Here is a 26,686-nt window from a genome sequence, read left to right on the forward strand (position 1 = left end):
GACTTTAACACTTCCAGGGATGGGGCAGCCACAGCTTCTCTGGGCAACTTGTTGCAGTGCCTCAGTGGGGATATTGCCCACATCTTGAGTATAAGTGGTGCCAGGTTTTTTGGTGGGTTGTGAGAAACCTGCTCAGCAATCAAAATTTCACAGATGGGAATTGTGAAGCAAAGAGCCCTTTAACAGCAGCATGCTGGGTGGATCATCCTCGGGCAGATGAGCACACCCACTCTAGCAGATATTTACAGTTTATATACCTTTCTAGGTTTTGTTTCTCAATTATGCCCGCTCTCTTCTGAGAAATGATTTACACGTTCCAGGAACCCAAACCCCTCCCCTCTGACAGCTCTCAGAGGGTCACTGGTGGTCATAGGGAAGAAGGCTCCGAGTCTTCCTCATGAGTGAAGCTTCTGGTGCATGTGTTCAAGCCTTGCAGTTACATAAACTCCTTATCTGTATAACATATTGTATGCAAATGTGCCTATCACCGACTTGGTAATAATTATCCCAACTCCCTTGGCTGGGGCCCACATCCTGGAACCCCATGCCCTACAGATCTTCCATTCTGCCGATAGCTCGCTCATAATAAAATCTCCTACATTTTTCTTACAATACTCACACGGGTGATGGCAACTGAGAACTGACCAAGCTACCACAGGGAGAAGGAAACATCCAGACAAGGCTCCATGACACTTTGTCTGCAACACCAGCAGGGCCCACGACAAGAAAAGATGATTCAAGGGTACAGCCGGGTGAGCTGGTGCCCGTGATAGGACTTGAGTCATCCCGGCGGTGACTGGAGGAAGGAAGGGGCTACAGTGGGACTCTGCTGTGCCACAGCGATAGCTGAAACACTAGGCAAACCCAGGACAAACCCCAAACGGCCGACAAGGTGGCCTCCCCGTCAGAGGAAATGGCCCAGGACGGCGGGGCTCGGGCGGCGGTGCCGTGCTGTGCTGTGCCGCCGGCGGCGCCGGGGCGGTGCGGCGCTGACAGGTGGACGCTCCCCTTCCCGCACCGTCCCAGTGGCTGCAGGACGAGGCGGGGGAGAGGGACGAAGACGAGGAGGAAGGGCGGGTGAATGATGTGGCTGAACCGGCAATGTGAGTAGCAATCCCGCGGGTGCTGGGGTCTCGCCGCCGAGTGAGGAGGGCGCCGGCGTAGCCGCCCGGTACCCCCCGCCGAGGCTGCCGGTGCCTCGCTGTCTCCTTGCGCCCTCCTCAGGTGGGTGATCTGGGGCCGCTTGCCGGCTTACCGGGCCAGCCCGTGGCAGCGGGGACGGGGCAGGAAGGTTGTTCCCCACGGTGTTCCCTGAGGCCAGGGTGAGCCGAGCTCCCGGGCCGGGGAGGAGGGGCTGGTGCCGGGGCTAGGTCTCGCAGCTGAGCGTCTGAAAGAGGATCAGCACCCAGGGTGTCCTCCTTCCTGCTCCTCTTGCCTATCTGGCACCGTGAGTATCGCTGGGTATCTCTGCCTGAGTACTTCTCTGTGGCAGAAACAGAGAGAGGAAGGGTTGTGCCACCTCTCAGAGCGCAGGAAGCACCTCTGTGGCACGCTGTCCCCATCCTGCTCCTCCGTGTTGTGCCAAGTAGTGGGTCGAGGAGCCACAGCCTTAAAAATCAACAAAAACACTGTCTTGTTTTCGTGAATGTAGATTGGACTTTGCTTTTTATAACTCCCAACTGCTGTGGATAGCAAATCTTAAGCTCCCTTAACTATCCTATGTTTACCTGAGTTTATGGCCTAACTGCTGTTGTGTAGGGTTTTCTGCATGTCCGTGCAGGTACTCAAAAAAGTACACATGTGCAGGATATGTAACCTCAATAAAGCTAAGATCTGGCTGGACCCAGCAGATAGAGTCAGTGCAGCCCCCCAGTGCATTATGAACCTAAGAAAGGAAAAACAGAAGTTGAACTGTGTAGAAGATTCAGTAAATGTATTTCTTAAACTTTAGAAGTGATATTTGAGAAAAGTTTAAGCAGCTTGCTGTTGAAATAAAACATGGAATATAGCAACAGAAGTTAGATAGTCTGTTGCTCCAACAGGGGGATTGGACTAGATGATCTTTCGAGGTCCCTTCCAATCTCTAGCATACTGTGTATTTTCCCTTCTGCTTAGGTAAAATGCTGAATTGTTGAGCCTATTTTGCCACAGAGTTGCTCCACAATTATGATGAAAAACAGTACTAAATCACTGTAAAGATAAACCTGCTAAACAAACAACAGAAAAAACAAAATAAAACCTGGCTTGTTGGTCTGATAGATCTTTACAAAGCACCCACCCCATGAAAAGAAATAATTACTGAAATCTTTAAATAGACTTGTAGTTTCCACATAATTCTTCCTGAGTTTTGTCTTTGAAAACGGTGATATGGTCTCCTTTGCAAATTATGTTTTGTGTATAAATCTGTTTTTACAAATATATATATGTAGTAGATATTATATATATTTTTATATGTATAAAAATATATTTTTAATATATAGAGAGTGTGTTTATACATATATATATATATATATATATATATATATATACACACTCAAAATAGAAAAGACAAGTAAGTTTTATTCTGCTTGGTTCCAGCAGCTTCCTTCTTTGTGCACATGAACTTTGTCAGTGTTCTTGTCCACTTTCACTGTATGAATGAAATGTTGAAGTAATTTTCAGTATTATCTTAGTGCAGGTTTGTATCACTACCAGTGGAAGAGAGAGACAGATTTCTCTAGACCGAGGAAATAATTAGAAAATGTGTTATCTCTCTGAAGATTCATTATATTACTTTCTCAATCTTAATCCTTTGATGAAAATATAGTAAGTTTCTCAGAGTATCTTTCTTAGAGTCACACAAATGCACATACTTGTGACTCCTAAATACAATGAATACAATGTCACCGAACATTTTAAGAGCTCAGATCAGTATCTTAAAAGGGTTTACTGTCCTCTTTTTAAATTTTTTTCCTGATGCAAGAAATGAGAAACTGGAATTATTTACAGAAGAACCTTCAATGTTCATAACTTCAATGTACAAACTTATTTGTGGCATGAATAACCAGAAGTAGAGCCTCCAGAATCAGGTGTGTGTTGGACTAGTGTATCCATTCTGCAGTAAAAGAAGCAGACTAATTTGGCAGAATTCACGGAAGAGTGGTAGGACCTGCAAAACAGGACGTGAGGAGAGCAAGTAAACAATTTGGCCTTATTCTAGAGAAGGGGTAGGGCAGAAATCTTAGTAGCAGTTCCAAGAATGAAAGGAATGTAAACTGATTCATGGAAGATTTAGGCTATATAATATGCAATATGTTCTAGCAGATTGGCAAAGTGAACATACTGGATATTTTTGGACATTGATTCTGTTGAACTTGATTTTCAGGCCTATGAAACTAAAAATTTTCCTTTTTCCTTTTAACAGATCATTATGTTCAACGGCATATTTCTTTACAGATCAGGAAATATGACATACAAACATCAGTTTCACAACTGCAGTGTGATATTTCCTTGTTTATAAATTAGGTAGTGCATTTCTTCTAGATCAAGAATGTATGTTAGCATTTCTGATGACGAGGAAGAGGAGATGATACCTACTATGGAATTTATTCATGTTTTTCATAGGAAAATTGTGAATCCCATTGTTTTCCTAGTGTATAGATGCACTGCTAATACAGCCCAGGGAAGCTGTGATGTAACTGAAACAAGGTGAAACAGTCACTCTAATCACGTTTAAATGGAGTCAGAGCTCATTGTGTGAATTATTTGGGCCTTCTTCAGTTATTTTTACCCAGCATGTCAAAAGGGTGGATGGAGGGAGTTCCTTTTATGGTTGGTGTTTTAAACCGTTCCTGTAGTGTCTGCCTGTCACAGAAAATCAATAGTAACTGCATACTACCCATAAAGTCATGTATAGTATCTGTTACTTAAATTCCAGAGTCAAAATCCCAGGAGGATTAAATTGAACTTCATGTTTCTTTGGGGTATATAGGGTGTGGATTGAGAGGAGCCTTGTGGGGAGGACTCTGCTTGAAGATCAAGTTTTATGAACAGCAGGGATTGTCAGAGATGGGAATGCAACAAATAAATTGCCTCTGAAGGTTGTGGCTAACATAGCATGTCAGAAGTAAAGTAACCAGTTTCTGAAGCAATGCCAGAGAAATGCAAGAGTTTGTGTGTTGCTATGAAAACATCTTTATGTCTCTGTGGTTTTCTTACCCCCATTCCCTGGCAGGTGTTGTGAAATTAGGAAGGATTCTGGTGACTTTGTTGGCTGCTTGGTGCTTAGGATACTTATTCGCTGATCTTTTACCCCAAAAGACAATAACACCTATGGCTAATCTTCAAGGCATTGGAAGAAAACCAGTGTTGAGGGGTGTGTAGTTGTATTTCTTTTTTTTTTTTTTCCTTATATCTGATGTTGTCTATTTACATGCTAAATGACAAATGGCTTGTTAGCTAACAAATACATTCTATTGTAAGAATGAAGTTGGCTGTGTAAAGTACAAGTCTGAACTATTTCTAAGACACTATCTTTCAAGAAACACAATATCAGCCTATATTTGCCAGTATGCAAATACAATTAATTGAATAGTAATGTAAGAACACCTTATTTATTTGCTGGCATATAAGCACACAGCTATAGCTGCAGCTTTGGTTCTATCACATGCATTTTATAGTTATGGTAAAGTGTTGAATCACTAACCACGCTTTGTAATTAAATTCTTATTACTTTTTCTCTCAGATCTGACTGGGTGGCTTAATATGTACATTTTCCTCATTTTATGACTATGTTGCCATGTGAAAAAGCCTTAAAGTGAAATCATTATTAACTTCAAGGTAGTAAACCTTCAACCCTCTAGTCCTTCTTTCCTGTTATATGAAATATCACAAAATAATCACTCTGGATTCAGATCAAATCAAATCATATGGAACATTTTTCCCTAAATAATCTTGCTTTTGGTCCAGCAGCTGTTTGAAAGTCAATGATAACTTAAAGTCCCTGTAAATGTGAGATAATGTTGCCTTATGTTGTGATTTAACCTCAGCAAGCAACTAAGCCCCAAACAGCCACTCACCCACTTTCCCCTGGTGGGATGGGGAAGAAAATCCAAAGGGTAGAAGTGAGAACACTCATGGGTTGAGATAAAGACAGTTTTTAATAGGTAAAGCAAAAGCTGCACATGCAGGCAAAGCAAAACAAGGAATTCATTCACCACATCCCATGGGCAGGCAGGTGTTCAGCCATCTCCAGGGGAGCAGGGCTCCATCATACATGGGAGGTACTTGGGAAGAAAATTGCCATCACTCTGGGTGGACGCCCCTTCCTTCTTCTTCCCCCAGCTTTACATGCTAAGCATGACCCCATATGATATGGGATATCCCTTGGGTCAGCTGGGGTCAGCTGTCCTGGCTGTGTCCCCTCCCAACTCCTTGTGCATCCCCAAGCGTCGCTGATGGTGTGGTGTGAGGAGCAGAAAATGCCTTGGCTCTGTGTAAGCAACTGCTCAGCAGAGACTAAAACATCCCTGTGTATTCAACACTTTCCAGCACACATTCCAAACACAGCCCGTACTAGCTACTATGAAGAATATTAACTCCACCCCAGAGAAAACCAGCACCCCATGATACTGGAAAACTGGCAGGACTGGGTTCTGTATATGTATGTTTGAGCTTAGCATGTTGATAATGAAGTGATTCTTTCCATAAATTAATTGGTTTTGCAGCATCCAATAAATGATTTTCTCATCTTTCTTGTTGTAGCTCCAGTCCCGAAAAGACAGAAATGTGATCACTGGTCTCCCTGCTCACCAGGGAGCTACGCCTATCGGATTCTTAGTGGTGGTGGCAAAGGAAAGCTGGCTAAAATTTGTTTTGAGGATGAGCTGTGAGTAACTGTCCAACTTTAAATCTAAGCAAGTGCTTTGTAGTGTGAAGAAGGGTGTTTCATTTTGGTTCAGTAGCAGAAAGTATTGGTTTGTTTGTTTTGGGTTTTTTGTTAAATACCTAGTATCAGGGTTTTTTTTTTGTTCCTCTACATAAGATACATTCAACTGTTAGCTTTAAGTATGATTTTTAGTTTTCATGGTGCAGGATAGCCAGTTTACAGTACATTGAATTGTCAACACCTTCTCAAAGTCAGGTTCTTTCATGGCTTTTCAAACTAGACAGGTAGAATGACTTCAAAACCTTGCAGTGATCTTTTGTGATACAGTCCACATAGAATACTGCCACAAAACCACATATTATCTTGGGTTAGGGCTTTTTCTCCTTTATTTTTCTGGCTGCATTTGTATGAAGTACTTTGTTGATCTGGCCCATTTTAAAAGATTAGTTGTGCATGGCTGAAGGAAACAGAAGGAAACAGGTAAAATGTGGAAGATATTTATGCCATAGCTCTTGTTTGCTACAAAGTCTTGAATTAAATAACTGAAGAAAATATGAGCATCAGTAAATGACTTAGCACTGGTAAATATAACTTTGGGTCAGAGCTTCTGGATGGATGCATTATACTGATACTGTGTTTACTCCTATTCCAGGCTTATAAGTGAAGAGAAGGGTAATGTTGGAAGAGGTATAAACATTGCCATTGTGAATTGTAAGTAAGAGAAAAAAGTGCTAGACACAGACATACTTTTTTTATATAAACATTTTCTGTGATCTCTGCTCAGAATAAGCCCAGTTCTAGAATGCTTTTACTGCTGACAGATTTTTGCCACCTTTTCCCTTCATCCACACAATAAACCTTCCATTTAGAGTCCTATGTTCAAAAGTATCTGCTTTTATGATTTGACACTATATGGTTAAAAGATAAGCCAGAAAGGAATCAGGAACTACTGGATCTTGTTACTAGAAATGAGCTGATGCATTCTAAATGGAAAAGACCCTCTCAGTAGCAGGAATCCAACCAGGGTCTTGGATAACAAAAATCAGTTTAACACAGTTGACATGGATTTAGAAATTTGAAAAGTGTTTCCACTTGTACATGTGTTATTTAAATAAAGATAGCCATCTAAGCAGCAGCATAATTAATGATGAATATTGACCAAAATGTTTTATTACTAATTGTTTCCATGCCAAATTTGTCATGCAGTAATGATGAATGTTCAGTTCCTGTCCACCGACATTCAAATCGTATGAAGGCCTTCACATCTGAAACACTGCACAGAATAGTGTTAAGCTCAGTCAAACAGTCTTAGGTGTAACCATTTTTCCCATTTAGGGTTGTGATCTAGTTTAGTATATGTAGATACAAAAACATGGAAGGACACAGTAAAATGAATTTCTTCTTTAAAATAAAAAGTAATAAAAATGTCTTTATAATTTGATGATTCAAAGACTACATGAAACAAAATATTCTCTCCAAATCTTAAATTGATATTATTCCATATTCCTTCCAATTTAAAAACCTAAGCAAAAGAAAACTCCGAGGCCCAGTAATACACAAAAGTAGAGGTGCCTAGCTTTAGCTGAAAACACTGTATATGCTGATTGATTTTAATAATTTTTGCTCCTATTTACACAACTTCTTGTTTTAATTACAGATAAAACAGGAAAAGTTACATCAACAAAATTTTTTGACATGTGGAAAGGAGGTAAGGAAAAGAGTCTAACAGAACTTTTGTTAGTGTTTCAGTGTTAAGAAATGAGTTACATGATTATCCTGCACTTTCAAATTACTATGATTGCAGTATTAATGGGGATCAGCTAGAAACAAACAGCTGTTTTCTTCATAAAATACTCTCCGGCCAGATCTGATGACAAATTTAGCCTGATAAGCTGCATTTCTCCTGTTGGTTGAGATAGGTGATTGTGGTTTGTTTTTTTTCAATTGTCAAGTTTCCGTTTTTTAAGTGTCTCCCCCTCCATGATTTCAGTCTGGTAGGAATAGCCCTTAATCTGGTACCACATCCAGATGCTTCCCTCAAAAAAAAAATCCTTTTCTTAATATATTTTCTTCTATTTTAGTTGTAAAATCATCCTAAGAAATATGCTAGTCTGTCTCTTACCATCCTTCCATATAGCTAGAAAGATGATCTACTTTAAAACTAGCTCCCAACACACTTTCCAAACTTTGAACAATAGCAATTTCATTACCATTAGTAAGGAAAAACAGAATGCTGTGGTGCACTGGAAGATGATTCTTTGACCACTTAAGAATGCTTTTGGCCTTACATCAAAATAGAATGCACTGGGGCTAATCATGGGGCTACAATTTATATATGGTATGTAGACAGTAATGTCTCCAGGGTGCCTGTTACAGGTTTTTTTTTTATATGGAAGACAAGTGTCTCATGTATGTTTAGCAATTGCAAAACAAGTAAATACCTTAGTGCTGCAAATAGGCTGCCACTTAATCAAAGTGGGTGGGCACTGAAGTGTGTAATTCAGCTCCGTAGTTAGCATGCTAGTAGGAAGCTCACAGAGTAGCAGTGACTTCTCCTGGCCTATTCCATGCTTAGCTTGCATGTATAATATTGTGTGAGGTAAGCATAAGAAGCCACCCTGGACATAAATGATTTTCATAGAAGTTCAGAAGTATCTGTGTTTATTGTTGGGAAATGCAGACCAGTCCATGCTCTTCTAGCCTTCAATGAGAGCTGGCAGTTTTCTGTTCTTTTCAGGATTAGGGCTTCTGCCTGTAAACATTAAAAAAAAAAAAAAGCCTAATTAGGTCTCATTTTGAATAGATGAGGCCAAAAAGTGAAAGCAGGTTCAAAGTAAGTGGAATGTGATATGTTTGTAATGTATAATCAGTTTGTAATTGATTCAACAGACCACTCAGGAGAGATGATGGCTTTCATTAAAAATGCTCCAGAAGAGTCTCTCCTTCTGATGGTGACTCATGATGATGGAAGCACCCGGTAAGCAAGTTATCCATGACAGGCTAAGGAACAGAGCAAGGAATAGCTTGAAAATTATGATTGCATAATGGTATAAAGGAATGGTAAATTTCATTCTATAGTCAGGGTTGTTCTCTCATTTCCTGGCTAAAAAGTTTTTTAATCCATGTCCATTCAGTGCTTACCCATATCATGTATGCTGATGATTCCAAAAATGGATAGATAGCATTATATTTGTTCAAAAGCACTAGTTATTGTCCTAGAGGACACTGTTCTTACCTCTGGGTCACAGAGGTAACCTGTTAAGGTGTCCGCACCTCCAATTACAATGTATCTAGTTTGCATTCCTTCTGACATCTTAACCTGAATCTTCAAGTGCTTTTGAACCTTGAGGGTTTTTTTAGTTAAATTCGTTATATGGTAACTATACAGCAGAAGACTTAATCATTCATTTGATAAACAATTGATGTCCTTGTCCTTATTTAAGAAGGCTTGAAACATCAAATAGTATTTGAGAAACATTTTTGTTTCTGCTCTGCTGTTACAAACTGGCTGTATTAACACCAGGAATGTGGAGAGGAGAAAGAAAACTTTGCTCTGGAAGTGTATCAGCATGCTACTAAGACAGCTTTCAGGGTTTTTTAAGCTTCTCATTTTTGCTTCTGCTGAGTTACTAATGCAAAGCATGATTCAGCTGGTTTCTTGTTCAGCATTTTTCACATACTGAATTTTTAATCCTTTTCTCCACTACATTTTCCTAGGTTGAAAAATGTTGCCAAAAAGTCAGTAGAAGAGCTGGGAAGTAAAGAAATATGGAATATGAAGTTCAGGTCAAGCTGGGTTTTTATAGCTGCCAAAGGCTTCAAGCTGCCAGATGACATCCAAAAAGAAAAGGTCAGTTTTTTTTTATTTTCACTTTATATTTGTCTGTATATAAGGTAAAATCTTCAGGTGCAGATTTCATGTATTAGCTATAACTGTAGTCTGTTCAGTAAGCCTCAGTCGCACAAAGCAAGTTCTCTAATGTGTCATCATTCTTTGCTTTGGATCTGGGCCATGTACAGTACTGACTTCTACCACACCAGCACTAAACCGTCTGTACACAAATTTCAGAAGTGACCAGCGATTCTAGAGTTTCAGTTTTAGAATGTCCAACCTGCCATGCTGTACAGAGACTTACATTTTCTTCTGGAAGAACAAATTGCAAGGATTACTGAAATGAAGCCTATCTTTATATGAAAATTGGGCTGGCACAGACTGGCCATGCAAATACAGCAACGTTTGCATTATAAAACTTTTCTGAATAACATGCCCTCAGGCTTCAGGAGGACTAAAGATACCATTTTTACATCAGATTTCTGTTTGCATCTGTGACCTTGTTGTATTTGCTTTCTATAAGCCCAGTAGTGCTCATCTGTATGACAGAGGCTGACAGAAATGAGAAAACCCAATACAGAGGTCAATTCGCTTGATGATAGTGACTCCCTCTAAAGGCTCATGAAACTTTCATAGCTGTTTGGTTGGGGTTTTTTCCTAAAATACTGTTGCAATCTTCTCCACATACAGAGCTTCTGCAGGAAGAAGGCATTCAATTTAGTGTATATTAAGACAGCCACCTGGGAAATAAATAAAGCACTCTGTGTAAGAGAGAAACTGCGGGAATTTTCACCCACTATGTTGAGCAAGATGTGCAATGTATTACTCAGCTTCCCAGTCCTATCCGATTACCCCCTTCTGTTGTATGAGTTTGAACAAACTGGTTCATAAATGGAGTACCAAATATTGAGGTGGTTTTTTTTTTGTTTGTTTGTTTGTTTTTGTTTTTTTTTTATTTTTAAATTTTTAAACAGATAAACCACTCTGACCAGAAGAAGAACAGATACAATGGGTGGCCAGCTGAAGTCCAAATAGAAGGCTGTATCCCAAGAAACCTGATCTGAACAAATGCATACCTCGTTAATAAAGATGATTCTCCATTTTTGTATCTATGACTTTAGGAAATTCCCTCCAGAACCCAATAAGCATCTGAACACTAATTGTAAAATAATCATGTACAGTTTTATGCGTTTCTTTCCTCTGTGAGATTTTACTCTAATCTGAAAACAAATAGCTATTTTGATAATATGTAGAAATAAAGTACTTTGGTTTGGAGTGTTCAGAAAGTCAGTCATAAAATAGCAGGATTTTTAAAAGTGAGTATACATTGTCATTAGTAATTTTAGGGTTTTAATTTTGGTTGGTTGGTTTTAGTATGTGTTTTCCTTAGCTTCCCTTTAAAGACTACTATGCAAATAAAACTTAATCTAAATTGTAGTATAAAATCACTAGTAATGAAGTAAGTTTTTATGTTTGTTAGCAGCATCACTTCTCTTCAGAAAAAATGTTCAGAAACAGCAGTTACGTTTGTTGAGCTGCTTTCAGTGATGTTGGCAACATGGAATAGCAATGTTAACGTGAAGATCAAGTTACTTATATTATTTTACCAAATTTAAGCAGCAAATCTACATGATTTGTTTTAGTTATTTTTTTTCTTCCTGTAAGTTTAACTTACTTAAAAAAAAATGTAGTGACTTCATGCAAGCTTAAGTGTTATTCATGCTAACTGTAGAATCAAACACATGACTGTAAAGAAACTGTAGAAACCATTTACTCAATTTCCCTTTTTCTGAAGCACATCAAGTATGTCTGGACCCTTCTTAACTGGTGTTTGTCCCCCTGTTATTCATAAGCCTCCCATATCGTAGATTCCAAAGCTTAAGTTGCTTCCTGTAGCATTTCACTGTTATACTAGTTATTCCCCAAGCATACTTAATTAACCTAAAAGGACCAAGCCAATTACATGGAGAGTAAGTCATCATCATTCTTTTTATGCCAGTTTATTATGTATCTGACTTTCCTCATCATCTCTCCTCCCTAGACTGAACCTACCTGGTATATTTAAATTTTTCTTTACATTTTTCTCAGCATTAAAAGGTTTGTTTAGCAGCAACTTTCTTAATGTGCTGTGCTCCAAATGGGTCACAGCACTCTCTGCAGCTACTTATGACTGTCCTGCACTCTAAACTTCAGGCAGGAGAAAATAAGGAGCAATGACGTGAGAGGGTGGCTGCCAACAGCCAGGTTCAGTCTGCTCCTGCTCTCTCCACTGTCTGATTGAAGCCCTCTCATTGCACTTCAAGCCTCTACCCCTGTCACTGCTGCCACCACCTATTTGCACCACCACTGCTGTGTTCCCAGCAGCTTTCTGGTATCACATTTCTCCACCAGCCCCTAAAGCTATGTTTCCCTGGTACCAGTTTGCAAACTGCTCCGTAACCCAGGGACACTGCCAAAGAAAGCAGTTAAATTAGTTTGACTCAGTTTGATGTTGGCAGACTCACAATGGTTGCTCCTTATCACCTTGCTACTGATGAGGTGGTTACAAATTGAGTGCTTAAATAGCTGTTTCAATATTTTTCCACATCTAAGTAATTCTTTTATAATAATAGTATTCAGGCAGTGTTCATGTTACTGGCAGAACATTTATTCCTTTACATTGTAATCACCCTTTGTTACATGCCTGAATTATAAAAATAACATAATTACAGTACTAATGGATGACAATCCTCAAAGCGCCAAGCTCTCAGACAGTCCTCAAACTCTGTGCAGTCTGACAGTTATTGCCTTCTACTCCAGGCCACAATTAATCTTTCAGTTGCAGTTAAATTTTACACCAGTTTCTGTTCAGCAGTTACCATGAAGCGTACAAATACTACAAGTTCTCCATTCCCTGCAAATACTCCATTATTTACATTCACTGGCTCTGTTCTTCACACTCTGTGCAAGTATTATGTTCTTTACAGATGGACCACAGTAAAAGGTACAAAGATCAAACCACCCAAGAATCTTTCACAGCACAAGTCCCTACAAAATGTCATTTATCATGTTTTCACTTTTTCAGAGATCATTCAAATCATCTAGGCAAGAGTGTTAACAATCTTCAGTGCTGAATGGCTGTTTTGCTCTGTTCATACCACAATGTTTAAATATGGTAGGCAGAGGAGCTTCCAGTACTTCGATAACTGATCTCAAGAAATCATGGAAAAGCGATCACTTGAGCAAAAAAGGTGCCCCTTTTTCAGACACTTCAGATTAGAAACAATCTTACAGAGAGTTGGTTTGAAAGTGGGTGTTCAACTTTGCACACACAACTTAAACCCTTCTGAATGAACCTCCATCTGCAAAGGAGTGAAAAGCTTTTTCACAGAACTGTAATTCTGAAAATCTAATCATATAATCATGGAATAGTTTGGGTTGGAAGGGACCCTGAAGATCACCTAATTCCAACCCACCTGCCATGACAGGAACATCTTCCACTAGACCAGGTTGCTCAAAGCTCCATCCAACCTGGCCAAGCACTGCCAAGGATGGGGCATGCACAACTTCCTTGGACAGCCTGTTCCAGTGCCTCACCACCCTCACAGTAATGTGCGGAAAAGTTAAATAGCTTTGAATTTTAAAATAATCAATAGAACATGAAGTTAAACATTTAATTTTATTTGGAGGCAAGGCCATAGGGTGTAGGATCCCTAATACAGATGTCCTACTTCCTTACCTTCTCTGTCATGTGCTCTAGACCGCACATAAATCCCAGTGGTGGAGGTCAATGCTGTCGAAGCCAGGTGACACTGCCAACCACAAGCAATGGGCAGAAAACGATTGTTGTGTCCTCATGCACCAGAAAGGTGCTGTGGTCTCTACCATGCCTTGTGAACTACTTCTGTGTGGTTAGTGCAGAACGCAGGACCACTACTAGGAAATCAGGGTAAAACCTGCAAAGCAATTAGTCTTTTTCTAACCCTAGTAGGCAAACCATGGGAAATGGGAAAACATGAGCTTTAGTATCAGTATTACTCAGGGCTTGGGTTTGCGCATTCAAAAGCAGAGTAGCACAGCAGGTGGCAGCAGTGTCTTTCCAGAGGCCCTGCATCTGTTTGGGGAAGTACCCGACCTCTGCGGTTACCTGGCCTGGAGAGACACTGGAAGCCACAGATACGAGTGTGGGTCACCCTACCTTTTGCTTGCGGCTGGGAGGCAAGCCAGCACCTTTGCTTCTAACATGCCGGACCTTCCTGTCCTGCGCTTTGCCAGTGGCAGGCTCCTGTTTCAAATATCCCCAACCAGCACCAGCCTGCTGGTCGTTATTCCTCACATTTAGGTAGACATTTTAGATAGAAGAAAATCGAAAAAGTATCTATCATTCCAATTATTCCCTCCAGTGTGAATATGACAACCAGTCCCATAGATAACGAAGTACATGGACAGATGCCATTTTTGATCTCTCCATTCAAGAGAATGAGCAGCATCTCAGGGTCTTGACAGGTCTCTTCAAAATCCCTGGATCCCTAGCAGTTCAGTTTGATGGCAGCAGTAGGAAATACTAATCAAATAGCAGGTAATATTTTCAGTTTCTCAGTGATAACTGTTTCTTTTAGGTTCTTTTGTAATGCTGTCTACCTCAAAGTGGGAAGTTTCCACTATATTCAAAAGAAAAAATACAAGAAGGGAGAAGCTCTTCAGTGAAAAATGCCCATTTGCATGCAGGCTGTGCTTAAAGCAAAACTCCCACCAACTGCAATCCACTCAGAAGAGCAAAGAGGAGCTGATGCTTATGCATAATGCCTGGTGGGAAATAACATATGAGTGTCATATTTCTGATCTCAGCTGCAAGTGAAATGCTGAACAATGACTAGAATTCAGGAGATTAAGATGGGTGTTTTTCATAATGTTTGAGTGACAGCAATTCCTCATTTTCTGGGTCTCTGAAGTTTTGATTTCTCTTCTCCAATGTGGTTGGTTTGTTTGGTTGGTTTTGGTTTTTTTTTGTTGGCTTGGGGGGAGGGGTGGTGTTTATTTGGGCTTGGGTTTTTTAGGGGGTGCAAGGGTTGTGGGGGGATTTTTTCTTTCTTTCCAGGGGAGATTTTCAGCAGCATAGAAAACATAAATTCTCCCCCTTCAAATACAAACTTTACACTAGCAGCTCTAACATTACTTTTTCCTTCCTCCAAAGATGAGAGCATAGAGACAGATGCTTGAACATGTCCCAGGCTCCACTGCAGGTCTAATTTAAAAAAAAAATTAAAAAAATTAAGTAGCTATGTTTCAGCCAAAAACAAGTGCATTCCAGCCTTGTACTTCCCATATAAATCTTCAGTGGTTATAGTTTGTATAGCTGCTTTCTATCTCCTAGGCATTCCCTACAAGAGTTCTTCGGAATGAGACTGAACTTCTACCTTCTCCGCCATGGCCAGGATATCTGTGACAACCAGGACTTGGAAAAGACAATTGAGATCTTGAAGGAAGACTTTGCAAAGGGTTATTGATTCTATGAGGTCACATCTAAGGAGAAATTACGGTTTTGTCCCACTGTTCTACCTGAACGTATTTTGTTGCCTGCAAGGACTGGAAGTAGAAGAATTAGACTTCTTTGATTATCTCTGCATTTTGCAGCCAGAACAGAAAACACCAGTTTCTGATTTTTCTTCAGATAACTTACAAATAGAACCGGAGTCCAGTAGCAGAGCTCTGCTTTGTGTGAGACTTGTATCCATCACAGTGATCCATCTCTCTGGAGGTAGTTAATTGCTGAAATCTCTACTTGCCACACTTCGGCTCACCAGCTAAGCAAACATTCCTTGTAGCAGATAAACAGGACCTCAACAGTCCCAAATCAGCAGTCAAAAGACTGCTGATTATTGAAAATCCCCATTGTAAAAAGAATGGAAGAGAAAGACCACTCCTCCTCCATCCTCACCCTCAACATTCATGAGGGAGATTTCTGTGCAATGTAAGGTATTCCTGCCTGCTGGAGGTACGAGGTGGCTTGACTGGATTTGGTCCTTCTGCAAGAAACCTTCAGCCCTAAGGGTAAGTCCTTTCTGCAGTAAATTCTTGCCCACTCTGCTGGAGCCTCAGTAATTCCCTTGAGAAGGAAATCAAGAAACACAATAATTTTTAAGTAGAAGGAAAGGGATATATAAGAAAAGGGAATCTACAATTCACAAATTAATTTCCACTTAGAAACTTTTCAAGCCATTGTGTGGAGATATAGAAGCAGAGTTAACAAAGATAAACTACTGCTACACATTTACTTTCAGCTTTATATTAGGAAGTTTGGGTAGGTGACAGAAACTAGCCATACCAATATGGAGCTCTGCAGTCTAACGCAGGCGCCAGCTCAGCTGCTGGCAAAATTGATTTCAAGTCAATCCCTGAACTTTCTCATCTGCTAGTTCTTTCTGGAGCTGCAGCACAGCAATAGCACTTACCACAGCACCATGCAATTAACTGTGCAATTTACTGAAGAACTCGAGCCTTAATCAGTCCTGGAGAAGCATGGCTCTTGAGAACAAAAAAAAGAAGAGGATTTTCCTTCATTTATTTCACTAGTTTTTCCTAGGCATTGTCCTAGCAGCAAATAATCTCTTCTAACTTGAACTGTTCATGGATCATCATTTTAGTCCTTTCCTCTTGTTTTCTTTTTGTGCCTATAATTATGTTGTCATTTTAAAAAAAGGAAAAATTGGAAAAATATTAGCCCTAATATTACTCCATCTGAAAAAGCATTTAAGTGTAGAGAAGCACTCTTGTGTGCAGCTGGGACAAGTATTAGCCGTGATTATCATCTGCTCCAGGAAATGGTATATTGATATAAAAGGTAATATTTATCTAGATCCTCTAAGATCTGAACTGTGCTGTTTACTAAAGGTTATGGCATTTTATTTTATGCCTTCAGCTTTCCTGATTTTTTCCTACAGCTCTTCACATCTTTCACTGTGCTTTGATTAACACCGTAATTAAGTTTTTCCAGGTTACCTGCAATTAGTTGAGGTTATAAAAAAAAGTGCCAACAACCCCACCATTCATAGCCACTACCACTGTACCCCCTGCTAAGCGTGCCTAGCCCTGTAGCAGAGGTGGCAAACACAAACATGTTCCCCAGCCAAACCATTAAAATACATAAATAATCCCAACCTGCAGACCTGGAGCTGGACAGAATGGGGTTTTGGGGGAGCAAAGAGAGCAAGGAAACTGTATCTAATATGTAAATGTCACTTTATATAGTAAATTCAGATGTAGCCTGGAGCTGCAGACCAGTGAAGAAAAAGAAAGGTGTAAATATGTGTTAGCAAACATGCATATATGGCCCTAAGTAGGGGAAGGGGGAAAGAAAAGAGGAAAACGAAAAGAAAAGAGGAAAAGAAAAGAAAAGAAAAGAAAAGAAAAGAAAAGAAAAGAAAAGAAAAGAAAAGAAAAGAAAAGAAAAGAAAAGAAAAGAAAAGAAAAGAAAAGAAAAGAAAAGAAAAAGAAAAGAATTAAAGGAGAAATAAAAGAAGAAGAAAAAACCCAACAACCCATCAACACACACATCACCTTCCTCCCTGTGAAGGATTCCAGGTTCTGACAATTTGCTGTAATATCCCACTACCAAAAGCACCAGCATGCAACCACTGACCTTAGGAACCAGAGAGACAGTAGAGGAATGAGCTGTGTTACAGTTTTAATTCTATTATTGTTATTATTGTGACTTTTTCTATATATAAGCATCCTACCTGCATTATTGTTCAATTTCTCAGTAATAATTGGCTCATATAATAATGATTCTTGAGTTAGTCTGTTAAGATATCCATTATACCAACACTGATGGCTTTATATATATACACACACATATGGTGTGCTTCTTTTTTGCCCATAAACAAGAACTTGAATGTAAGAGTTTTCCAGCTCCTGCTTTGTAGTGCACTTTCTCCCTGGTGACCAAGCAAGAGTAGAAATTCATGCCTCTTCTACTACCAGCTAAAAGCTGCAAGAGACAAGTTCTCAGACCCTTTTATTGTGTCTCCCTTTCCACTTCCCAACTGAGGTATTCCCCTCGCTGCTTTTTGAGTGAGCCAAACCCCAAACCTATGACAAAGTCTGGTTTACTCTTCAGGTAAGCTATCAGAGCAGAACATGAGGATGTACAAACAGGTATTTGCCTTCCTTCAAAGCTGGAGCCATATAAGGTGATTTTTTACAGACTCAGAAGCACTGTATTTTATAAACAGTGTCTCTGTCTGTATAATATTACTACTCTCAGGATTACAGATGTATATGCATGCCCCAAAAATGCATCTTCTCCATGTTCAAATGGGGATGTTACTCACTGACTTATTTAGAGATATGACTTGGCAAGTGCCATTGAGAGGCTGTTTGGGAATCCCTTCACTCCTCACCTTCCTCACAACTCTTTGTTTTCCTGGAGAAAATAATGACAATATGGCCTTGAGAGTAATTGTGGCAGCCCATATGCCAGCCTTTTCAGTTTCCTGTCTGTAACAGCATAGACTCTTCCTCATTCCTCCCACAAATACGAAATATGGTAGGATGGTCTGTAACTCTCTTTATCCAAGTTCTTTTGTTCTGCAAGGACAGTCAGCAATGCCATAGGTTTTCCAGCATTTTCCAATATGTGAATCATTTAGGAATAACAAATGGGCTTAACAGGGTCTTGTATACAACTAAACTTGACTGATCTACCCCGCATGTACACTGCCTTTGGGTTTTTCCAAGCAGGAACGTGGAAGCAATGCTGAGGAAAATGAACTCCATTGAGTAGGAGACAGAGGAGTAGTAGGAGGGAAGAGCAGACTGTTCCTGAAATGGGTAGACCTGGCGCCTTGGCCCATGTTTGCTCAGAGCTCAGCTTTGGTGTAAATTGTCACTCTGTGTCAGGGGAGTCAGGCTCCTCACTTGCTCTGTCATGTACCTGCGCAAGAGCTCAGGACTCTGTCAGTGGTCAGAGGCCTCCACCTGATGATGGCAGCTTCCCTGGGATACTACAAGCAAAAATGCAGTCTCTGCTGTTCCTTTTCAACAACATGGGAGGAGGAATAGGGAATAAAAAAAATTAAGAGGTTAAATAGAGCTAAGAAAGAAAAAGCACAGAGCAAGCCCAAAAGAGCCTCTTGTGCCTACAAAACTCAGACCTGTGTTTAGAATAAAATTCTTTCACACAATCCTAATCAAAGTCTCCTTCTTCTGAGAATAACAACCCTGTCGACAGAATTAAGTTGTTCCCCTCCACTCAGAGATGACAGCACGCAGCAGTCTTTCTCCATGCTAACTTCACAACCCTCATTTGCTCGCTCTTTGTAGTTCTCCGGGGAACAAATTGCAGTTCTACAGGAAACACCTCCCATGCACAGAAAATCTCTTCAAAAACCAGGACACTAACTTTTACTGTTATAAATAAACCAGCTTCCCAGCCCTTTACAGCTCTCTCTGGATTCAGCAACTTGTGGCTGATCTCCCACAGCTGATCTCACAGTCCTGAGCATCTAAGAGCTGAGGGAACCTCCTTTCAATGGCTGTTCATGCTTGGCTAAATACCCTTTCCACTAACAGCCATTAAATCTAGGTCTAGAGACAGGAGACCCGATGCTCAGCGTATTCACAGGTGTGTTTATTCAGAAGAGCTAGAAAAAAAAAAGCCAGAACAGAAAATAACCTCTTGCTCACCTTGCCACTGTAGTTGATGTATTCAAAGCAAAACAAGAACAACCCCCTCACACAGAAAAAAATGAAAACCAAATGTTTGCCTCTGGAGGCCACTGATACGTGACTCTTCACGAGTCTGTCTTTTATAACCAAAGACACCACCAATAATTGCTCTGCAGTTGCCTAGTGTTGAAGATCAAGGAAGCAAACATTTGTCATGGTAAGTGCTTTTGCCTGACACAGGATTTCCTCATCAGGCCTTTAATCCCCTTCAGTTAAAACACAGTGATTTTTACTATCATACGTGCATGTGCAGGTACGTAATAGTTAGACCTGTTGTCCTGGGTTCAGCAGTAGCAGTCATGTTTCTCCTCCTTGGTAGCTGGTGCAGTGCAGTGTTTTGACTTTCGGCTTGGGAACAGAGCTGATAGAGATGTTTTGGTTTGGCCAAGGACTTTGTGAGCCTCATGCTCTGCCAGGGAGGAGGGGAAGCCGGGAGGAAGCAGAGACAGGACACCTGACCCAAACTGACCAAAGAGGTATTCCATACCACAGCACGTCATGCCCAGGATGTAACGGGGAGTTAGCCGGAAGGGCTGGGAGACTGCGGGGTTGGAGGAGGTATCGGTCGGAGCTTGGTCGGGCTTGGGGGGGCGAGTTATCGGTCAGCTGGTGCTGAGGTGTTGTGTTCTCTTCCCTTGTTATTTCCTTTATCATTGTTATCATTGGTGGTAGCAGTAGTGATTTGTGTTATACCTTAGTTACTAAACTGTTCTTATCTCAACCCGTGGGAGTTGCATTCTTTTGATTCTCCTCTCCGTCCCTCCGAGAGCAGGGGGAGGGCAAGAAAGGGGGGGAAGTGAGCGAACGAATTACCTGACTGGGTTTAAACCACGACACCTGTCATTCAAGCTGATAGCTCAGTCTGACAGACAGGGTTGAGGAGCATAGCTACCCACATGCTGGCACAGCTGAGAACCCCATTCAGTTTTACCTGTTCCTGGGGTCACAGACACTGCCCCGGTTCCCCTCCAGCTCACTCAGGCACTGTCTGGCTCCTTCAGCATGGATCAGCAGATCTGTGGGGCAAAATACTCCCTGCCAAGGCCCCAGACTTTATGAACTACAGGTCCTGGGAGGGGAGGAGTTTGCTTTGGACAACATTTTGTTTGCTGTCAGGGACTGTACTGTACACCTGAGAGCGACTGAGGTGTGTTAGGTGCACTCCTGGAGCAGACCTGCTGGCTTGCTCTCATCTAGAAACAATATGGTATGGAGGCCCTGAGTCTCCTCTCTGACACGAGGCTGTAGCTGGGGATGGTCACAAGATTTTCTTTAAAAGCAAGTGAAAAGTTAGGGAGCTGAAGCAAATAGCACCCTTGTGCAAAACAGTGCTGCCTCTGCATGCCTTGGTACTGCAGGAGACTAAGGTTGGAAAGCTGATATGGTGAACCCTTACTGCAGTCTCTGCAGATAGGACTTTTAGGATTGACCTTTACCCAACTGCTGGCAAAGTCAAGCCCTCTTCTGCTCTGAGGGGTCTCAAACTGTCAATGATTTCAGCATAGGGCCAAGTCTTTTCCCCTCATTCAGCACTGTTGTGGTTTAAGCCCAGCCGATAACTCAGAACCATGCAGCCGCTCTCTCACTCCCTACTTTCTTCCTCCCCACCCCCCACAACTCCCTCTCCCGGAACTATGGGGAGGAGAATCGAAAGAATGTAACTCCCACAGGTTGAGATAAGAACAGTTCAGTAACTTAGGTATAACACAAACAGCTACTGCTGCTACCACCAATAATAATGATGATAAGGGAAATAACAAGGGGACAGAATATAAAACTAAAAGGGGAAAAGGAAAAGAAAACAATAAGCACAAGTGATGCACAATACAGTTGCTCACCACCTGCCGACCGATACCCAGCCCTACCTGAGCAGCAATCTGGGCCTTCCCCTCTGTTTATATACTGGGCATGACATGCTGTAGTATGGAATACCCCTTTGGCTTGTTTGAGTCTCTGCTTCCTCTCAGCTTCCCATGCCCTTCCTCACTGACAGAGCATGAGGCTGAAAAAGTCGTTGATCAGGGTAAACATAGCAACAATTAAAATCATCGGTTTTATCAGCGTTTTTCTCAGACTGAAGTCAAAAACACAGCACTGCACCAGCTACTAAGAAGGAGAAAAATGACTGCTACTGCTGAACCCACGGCAAACACCCAAAATAACTTCTGCTTTCTGATATTAAAAAAATGTATATATAATCCCGTATTGATAGAAACAGAAGCTTAACTGCTGTGTTCAGTGGCTTGTCTCCCTGTGTGCAGGGACTGCTACCACAGTGTAGGCTAAAGAGTAGTCATTTGGCAAAACAGCTATTATATCTCAATACCACATTTGTAATTCTGTACTAGTAGGGCATCATTAGCATTGGCACTTCCTCTCAGACACACTTCAGTATATCATAAAGGAGAAGATCAGCATATTTGATGCACAGTGCGAAGAGGTGATGGGTCAGACCTGTAGAATCAGGAGATGCTTCCAGCTGGGGCTGAAAAGGGTTCAACTGCAGGGCTTTTTCTGAAGGCCACTTCTCTGAGCACATTTGATCTAAAATTAGGGCTGATCTGTTCGTCTCTCCAGCATGTTGAAAGGCTTCGTGTTGCAGAAGAAAAAAAGGACCACTTGCAGGAGTCATACCTACGCTGAATGAGGAGTTCCTCCTGAGTGTTTGTTGTTGTTGTTTACTCTTTGAGCTGGCTTTTCGTATCAAGTACACAATCTATACTCTTCTCTAGTCATCACAAGAGAGTTGCAAAAACTCAGTCAGGCTTGTGTGGTGATTTCATCAGCTGAAAAGTCCTGTAGGCTCAGAGTTTCTTCTGCACAAATAAACCAGTGATTTTTAAAGTGTCTGGACCTCAAATTTGCCAGGACTTCATGCTTCAACAGCCACAAAGCTAGCCTAAGGGCACCTCTGCACTACCGAGCAACCACTTTTGAGTGATCTCTTCTTCTTTACTGACAGTCCCATCTCTGACTGCTTATATGAACAAACTGCGAGGGCTTTTTTATCCTTCTTCTCTAGGATAGGATCCTGGGGTCCTGTTTCATGTAATCTCAGAGAAATTGTACAGGAGCACAGAAAATTCAGCTCCAGGTGTACTTCCCTGTCACAAAACCCGTGTCCACATACACACAGTGTATGTTGCTCCTCCCCTCCCTTGGCTAGCAACCCCATGGACATAAAAGGGAAGTTTTATTTTGTTGTTGTTCTCCTAACACTTTTATAACACTGTACTAAAAATGAGAACTCAAGGGTTTTCTGTGATATAATTTCCCACATTTTTTCTTGCAGGGCACCTTGGTAGGGATGCAACACATCCCTTAGCTGCCGGAATTGGCTCTAGTTCCATTAAGGATGTAGTAAAGCTAAGGAAAAAGTGGCTTCCTCACACTGCCCAGCACAGCATGAGAGACTCGTTGTTTATGTGTAGTCATTTATATAGTTTTATATGTAGACATTTTCTGATGCTACCGAAACTAATGTATAATATCCCAGGGATTTTTCACAGAGGAATCTGCATTTAGAGTTTATAAATTAAGGTATTGTTTCACATTTATACAATTTAGCCACAAAACTTCAGTGAACTATATATGCATCAATCAGGGATCACATTGTTTTTTACAAAAAAAAAGCTGTTTCTGTAGTATTTAACATTTGCAAACCATACCTGATGCAATTCAGACATGAAACTGGCCCTGCAGACTTCCTTAAGCAGTAGAACCCATGTTTATTCCCAAGATGTGGCGAAAGCATTCTCCTTTCCCAAACCACTGCTTGGGGTCTGCATCTTCATTTGTTTTGCTGGAGTGAAGCTCAAACAGCTTGAGCCACAGAAAGATTTCATAACAAAGAGAGAGCATTAATTTCATTCATAACCTGGTTTACTGGTATGCCACAGAAGGGGAAATTCAAACTGTAACTGTTCAGCAATGCTCATTCATGACCAAGGTGTGACCTGGCATGGAGGGCAAGAAAGGGTTACCCTGGTAGGAGTGCCAGAGACAGGACTGCTCCCTACAAGGGAGTGAAGTTTCAGTGGGTGATAAGAAATGCCACAGCACTGTATTGTAGCAGGGGTGCAATGGGAGTGCTCAGGGGACTTTGGACAGCAGAGATGGTGCTGGAGGGATGGACCATGGGGTACTTGCATAGTGGGTATAGGTGCAAGTGTGAGGAATCTGCCTATGACACATATTTGTGTAGTCCTTGCACAACTGCTCCTTCCACTTCTAGTGAGAGAGCTCTGCTCGATGTGTTGTTCATTAATATTTTTGCACAAATATGTAATATATAATAAATATTTAAGCACAAATGTGTGTTTAATTAGCCACAAGAAGTACAATAAAAATTCCCCAACGCTATTCTGCCACATCCTCTGCTGCCATTTATTTTCCCACTGAAAGTGATAATTTGCATGAAATTAGGATCTCATTTTACTGATTTTTAATGTAACAAGATTAAAGGAACAGAAGCAGAGTAAGCATGTGAAAACCTAGTTGCACCTGAACAGTCCATGGGCAATCATATAGACTACACGCAGTATTTTATGCTTCAGATTTCCCCCGCCCCAAATTATAACACTAAAGTACTAAACAGCTGTGAGGAACTGACTTTATTTGCCCTTTCTGTAACAGATACTGCTCTTCTATTCCTTTCTCATTGGCAGAAGCTAGGAAAGCAGCAAAAAAAGCTTAGGAAAAATATCACCACTTGTAAACATCCAGATGTCAGGATCTGCTATCTCTTGGCCATCATCAGAATGACCATTAACAGATTCCAATATCCCTTGAACAAGTAGGTTCAATACTTCTTGTGGTTTAAGCCCAGCTAGTAACTCAGCACCGCACAGCACAGCCGCTTGCTCACTCCGCCCCTTCTTCCGCTCTCTGCTTCGGGCAGGATGTGGAGGGGAATCGAAAGAATGTTATCTAGACAACACCCTCGACAGCACAGTTTCAGTTCTCAGGCACACTGCCTTGTGGCTGACATCTTTGGAGGAATTTACATGACCTAAAATATGTTACCACAAGCTTGATATTAATCCCAAAGATTTCGGATGTACATCATCTGCTCATTGTTCAAGCCGCTCTGTGGGGACTGACGGAGTTTTCTGCTATAGGCTGACACTGCTCAGAATAGGGGTGCGGTAAGCACCAAACCCCCACACCCTTCTCCCTTGACAGCACAAACCTGTGCCATGCAAATGTTGCTCTTGCCCTGGATGTGCAGCCAACACAGCTGCAAATACCAAAACTATGCTTTTGCAGGAGCAGAACTACAGTTGTGCAGTTTTACAGGAGCTACTGAGCAGGTTTGTGGGATGAAAGTGCTGAGTTTCGTACTAGATGTGCTTACACTGGAACAACGCCCCAGTCAACTTCTCTTTTTCATATAAAAATGCCATTACTGCCTGCTTCACCCTCCTTCTGTGGGGCTGGAGCTCAAGAGATGGCGCAAGAGACTTGAACACCCTTCCCTTGCCAATTTTTAGTTAACTTCCCAAGTTGAGCAATTCTTTGGCAGTTTAGGGCTTTGGTTTCCCTTTTTGTTTTACACCAGTTTCAATATTTCTTTTTTTTCTTCTTTCTCCTTATTTTTTGGTAGCTTCTATTTGTTGGTTATTTATTTTGGCAGGATGTTTGTTATATGGTTTGTTTTTTTTGTGGGGTGGTGCTCTTTTTCAAAATAGTTGTTTATAGGATTTGTTTCTTTACTGCTGGCTTTTGGGTTTGTTCTGGTGTGTCTGTAGGACTTTTATTTATTAATTTAGGTGAGGGTTGTTTTTGAAGGGGTAGTTCTGTGATTAAAGAAAACCATGTAACCAAAACAATCACATAACAAAGGAACTGCTGAAAGCTAATAAGCTGATCAGTAGTGTGACTTAGAAGCCCATTACCCCTCAGATAACTCTCCTTTATGCTTGAGTTCAAGAAGACAGATGATGGAGAAGGCCAGAAGAGGGATGGTGGACGAAGCCAGCAGATCTTGAAGGTGCAGCCCCCTGCAGTGGCCTGCGCTGGGCCATGCTGGTGCCCATGCAGCGCTGAATCTTTGTCACTCGCTGCCATGCACCCACAACCAGAGCTCAGAGACAAGCTCTCTGAGTCACTGCTAGACAAGGAAGAAGGAAGAAGGGCTGGCTTAAGTGATCACTGTGACTGCTGTGACTGCTGTGATCACAACCAGAACTGCCAGAAACTGAGAGCAGGTGATAGAGGTGGCAATCAACACCAGAGGGAGTGAGAAATAAGGGCTGATCCTGCATCAGAGTTGCAAAGCCCCTGCCAGGACAAAGCAAGCTGATTTTGCATAACAGCTTTGAGTCCATTAAAAACATAAAAAAATGAGGGCAGAAGAGCAAAGAGAGCAAAAGAGGGAGCATTCTGACCCAGTAATGTCAAAAAATGCAGTGCAAGGACCTAAGAAAGCTCAAGAACTTGACTGCCTCGAAGTACACATAATGCTGATAAATCACACTGTGTGTCACTTTGCCCATGTTTAACAACCTCAGTTGTACCCTGCAGCCTCTGACAGCAAAGGTGCAGTCCAGGTGAGCAGTGGCACAGCTCGCCACTCTGGCAAGGCTAAAAAGTCTTGTCGTGGGGTGGAAAAAAATTCTCCTTCTCCTGTGGAGGGGACCCTCACCCACTTGCTGTTTGCATGAATGGAAGAGGAGACCAAAGGGGTCCTTCAGATGGTGCAGTGTCAGCATCCCCAGCCAGCAGCACTCATGGGAGCAGGGTTCAGCAGCTTGCCTGGTCTCTGCTCAACCTGTTTGGTTTCACCCCACATATATGAGAGCTGATTCGGTGAGATTACTTTTTGGGGGAGGAAAGAGGAGTTGATGCTCATGGGCAATATTTCCAAGTACCTCCACCATTTGCCTCTGTCACCCTGCCATGCAGTACAGCCAAGCAAGGAGGCAGCCAGCTGTGTCGTGAGGAGTGTCATTTCTGTCATCCGCTAAACAACAGGAGGAAAGTTGGCTGGTGTATAAGGAAATAAAAAATCAACACATGATACTATTATTTCCAGAGCTACCATGAAGTGAACCCTTTTTCATGTTGCAATTGGTTTCATTTCTCCTGATTCTCATCACAGAGTGTAGGTGGAGCCTGTAAATAAAAAAGCACCAGAAGAAGTTGAAAAGAAGTTACCACTTCTCCTTGCTACAGGACACTACACAGGTAGAAGTTTCTCTTTTCCCTCTTCTAAAAATAGTCATGCAGGTTTTGACTGTTGTCTTCATTCCTTTCAATAGTTGCATGTGAGAACGCCGCAC

General features: G+C 41.4%; 1 protein-coding gene and 1 long non-coding RNA gene across 5 annotated transcripts; one reads left to right on the forward strand and one right to left on the reverse strand.

Moving 5' to 3' along the window:
• Positions 1 to 966: 966 nt before the first annotated feature.
• On the forward strand, positions 967 to 10,806 carry FAM3B (FAM3 metabolism regulating signaling molecule B). 4 transcript variants are annotated; one of them, XM_057426363.1, is made up of 8 exons: positions 967 to 1,103; positions 4,214 to 4,354; positions 5,743 to 5,866; positions 6,513 to 6,577; positions 7,524 to 7,574; positions 8,756 to 8,843; positions 9,584 to 9,716; positions 10,673 to 10,806. In XM_057426363.1, the coding sequence occupies exons 1-8, from the start codon at positions 1,082 to 1,084 to the stop codon at positions 10,760 to 10,762; spliced, it is 714 nt and encodes a 237-aa protein (XP_057282346.1). In that variant the 5' UTR covers positions 967 to 1,081; the 3' UTR covers positions 10,763 to 10,806. The 4 variants fall into 4 exon arrangements, with proteins under 4 accessions (XP_057282346.1, XP_057282347.1, XP_057282349.1 ...); XM_057426364.1 differs by having other exon boundaries at positions 6,519 to 6,577; XM_057426365.1 differs by having other exon boundaries at positions 1,020 to 1,103; positions 4,300 to 4,354.
• On the reverse strand, positions 8,488 to 14,924 carry LOC130608472 (uncharacterized). Its single transcript, XR_008974545.1, has 3 exons — positions 14,854 to 14,924; positions 13,417 to 13,633; positions 8,488 to 8,618 (listed from the first exon to the last, which is right to left on the reverse strand). It is a non-coding gene; the product is annotated as an uncharacterized LOC130608472 (long non-coding RNA).
• Between the last annotated feature and the right edge of the window lie 11,762 nt (positions 14,925 to 26,686).

This window comes from Pezoporus wallicus, unplaced genomic scaffold (genome assembly GCF_028554395.1).
Source record: "Pezoporus wallicus isolate ANWC-B61680 ecotype Strahan unplaced genomic scaffold, APGP_CSIRO_Pwel_v1 contig_8747, whole genome shotgun sequence".
Taxonomy (NCBI): Eukaryota; Metazoa; Chordata; class Aves; order Psittaciformes; family Psittacidae; genus Pezoporus; species Pezoporus wallicus.

Bases quoted from the DNA above. Each gene is read 5' to 3' on its own strand.
- FAM3B (XM_057426363.1), top strand. From the start codon at position 1,082: ATGATGTGGCTGAACCGGCAAT. The intron at 4,355-5,742 runs GTGTGTAGTTGT...TTCTTGTTGTAG, and splicing joins AAGAAAACCAGTGTTGAGGG to CTCCAGTCCCGAAAAGACAG. The intron at 6,578-7,523 runs GTAAGTAAGAGA...TTTTAATTACAG, and splicing joins AAACATTGCCATTGTGAATT to ATAAAACAGGAAAAGTTACA.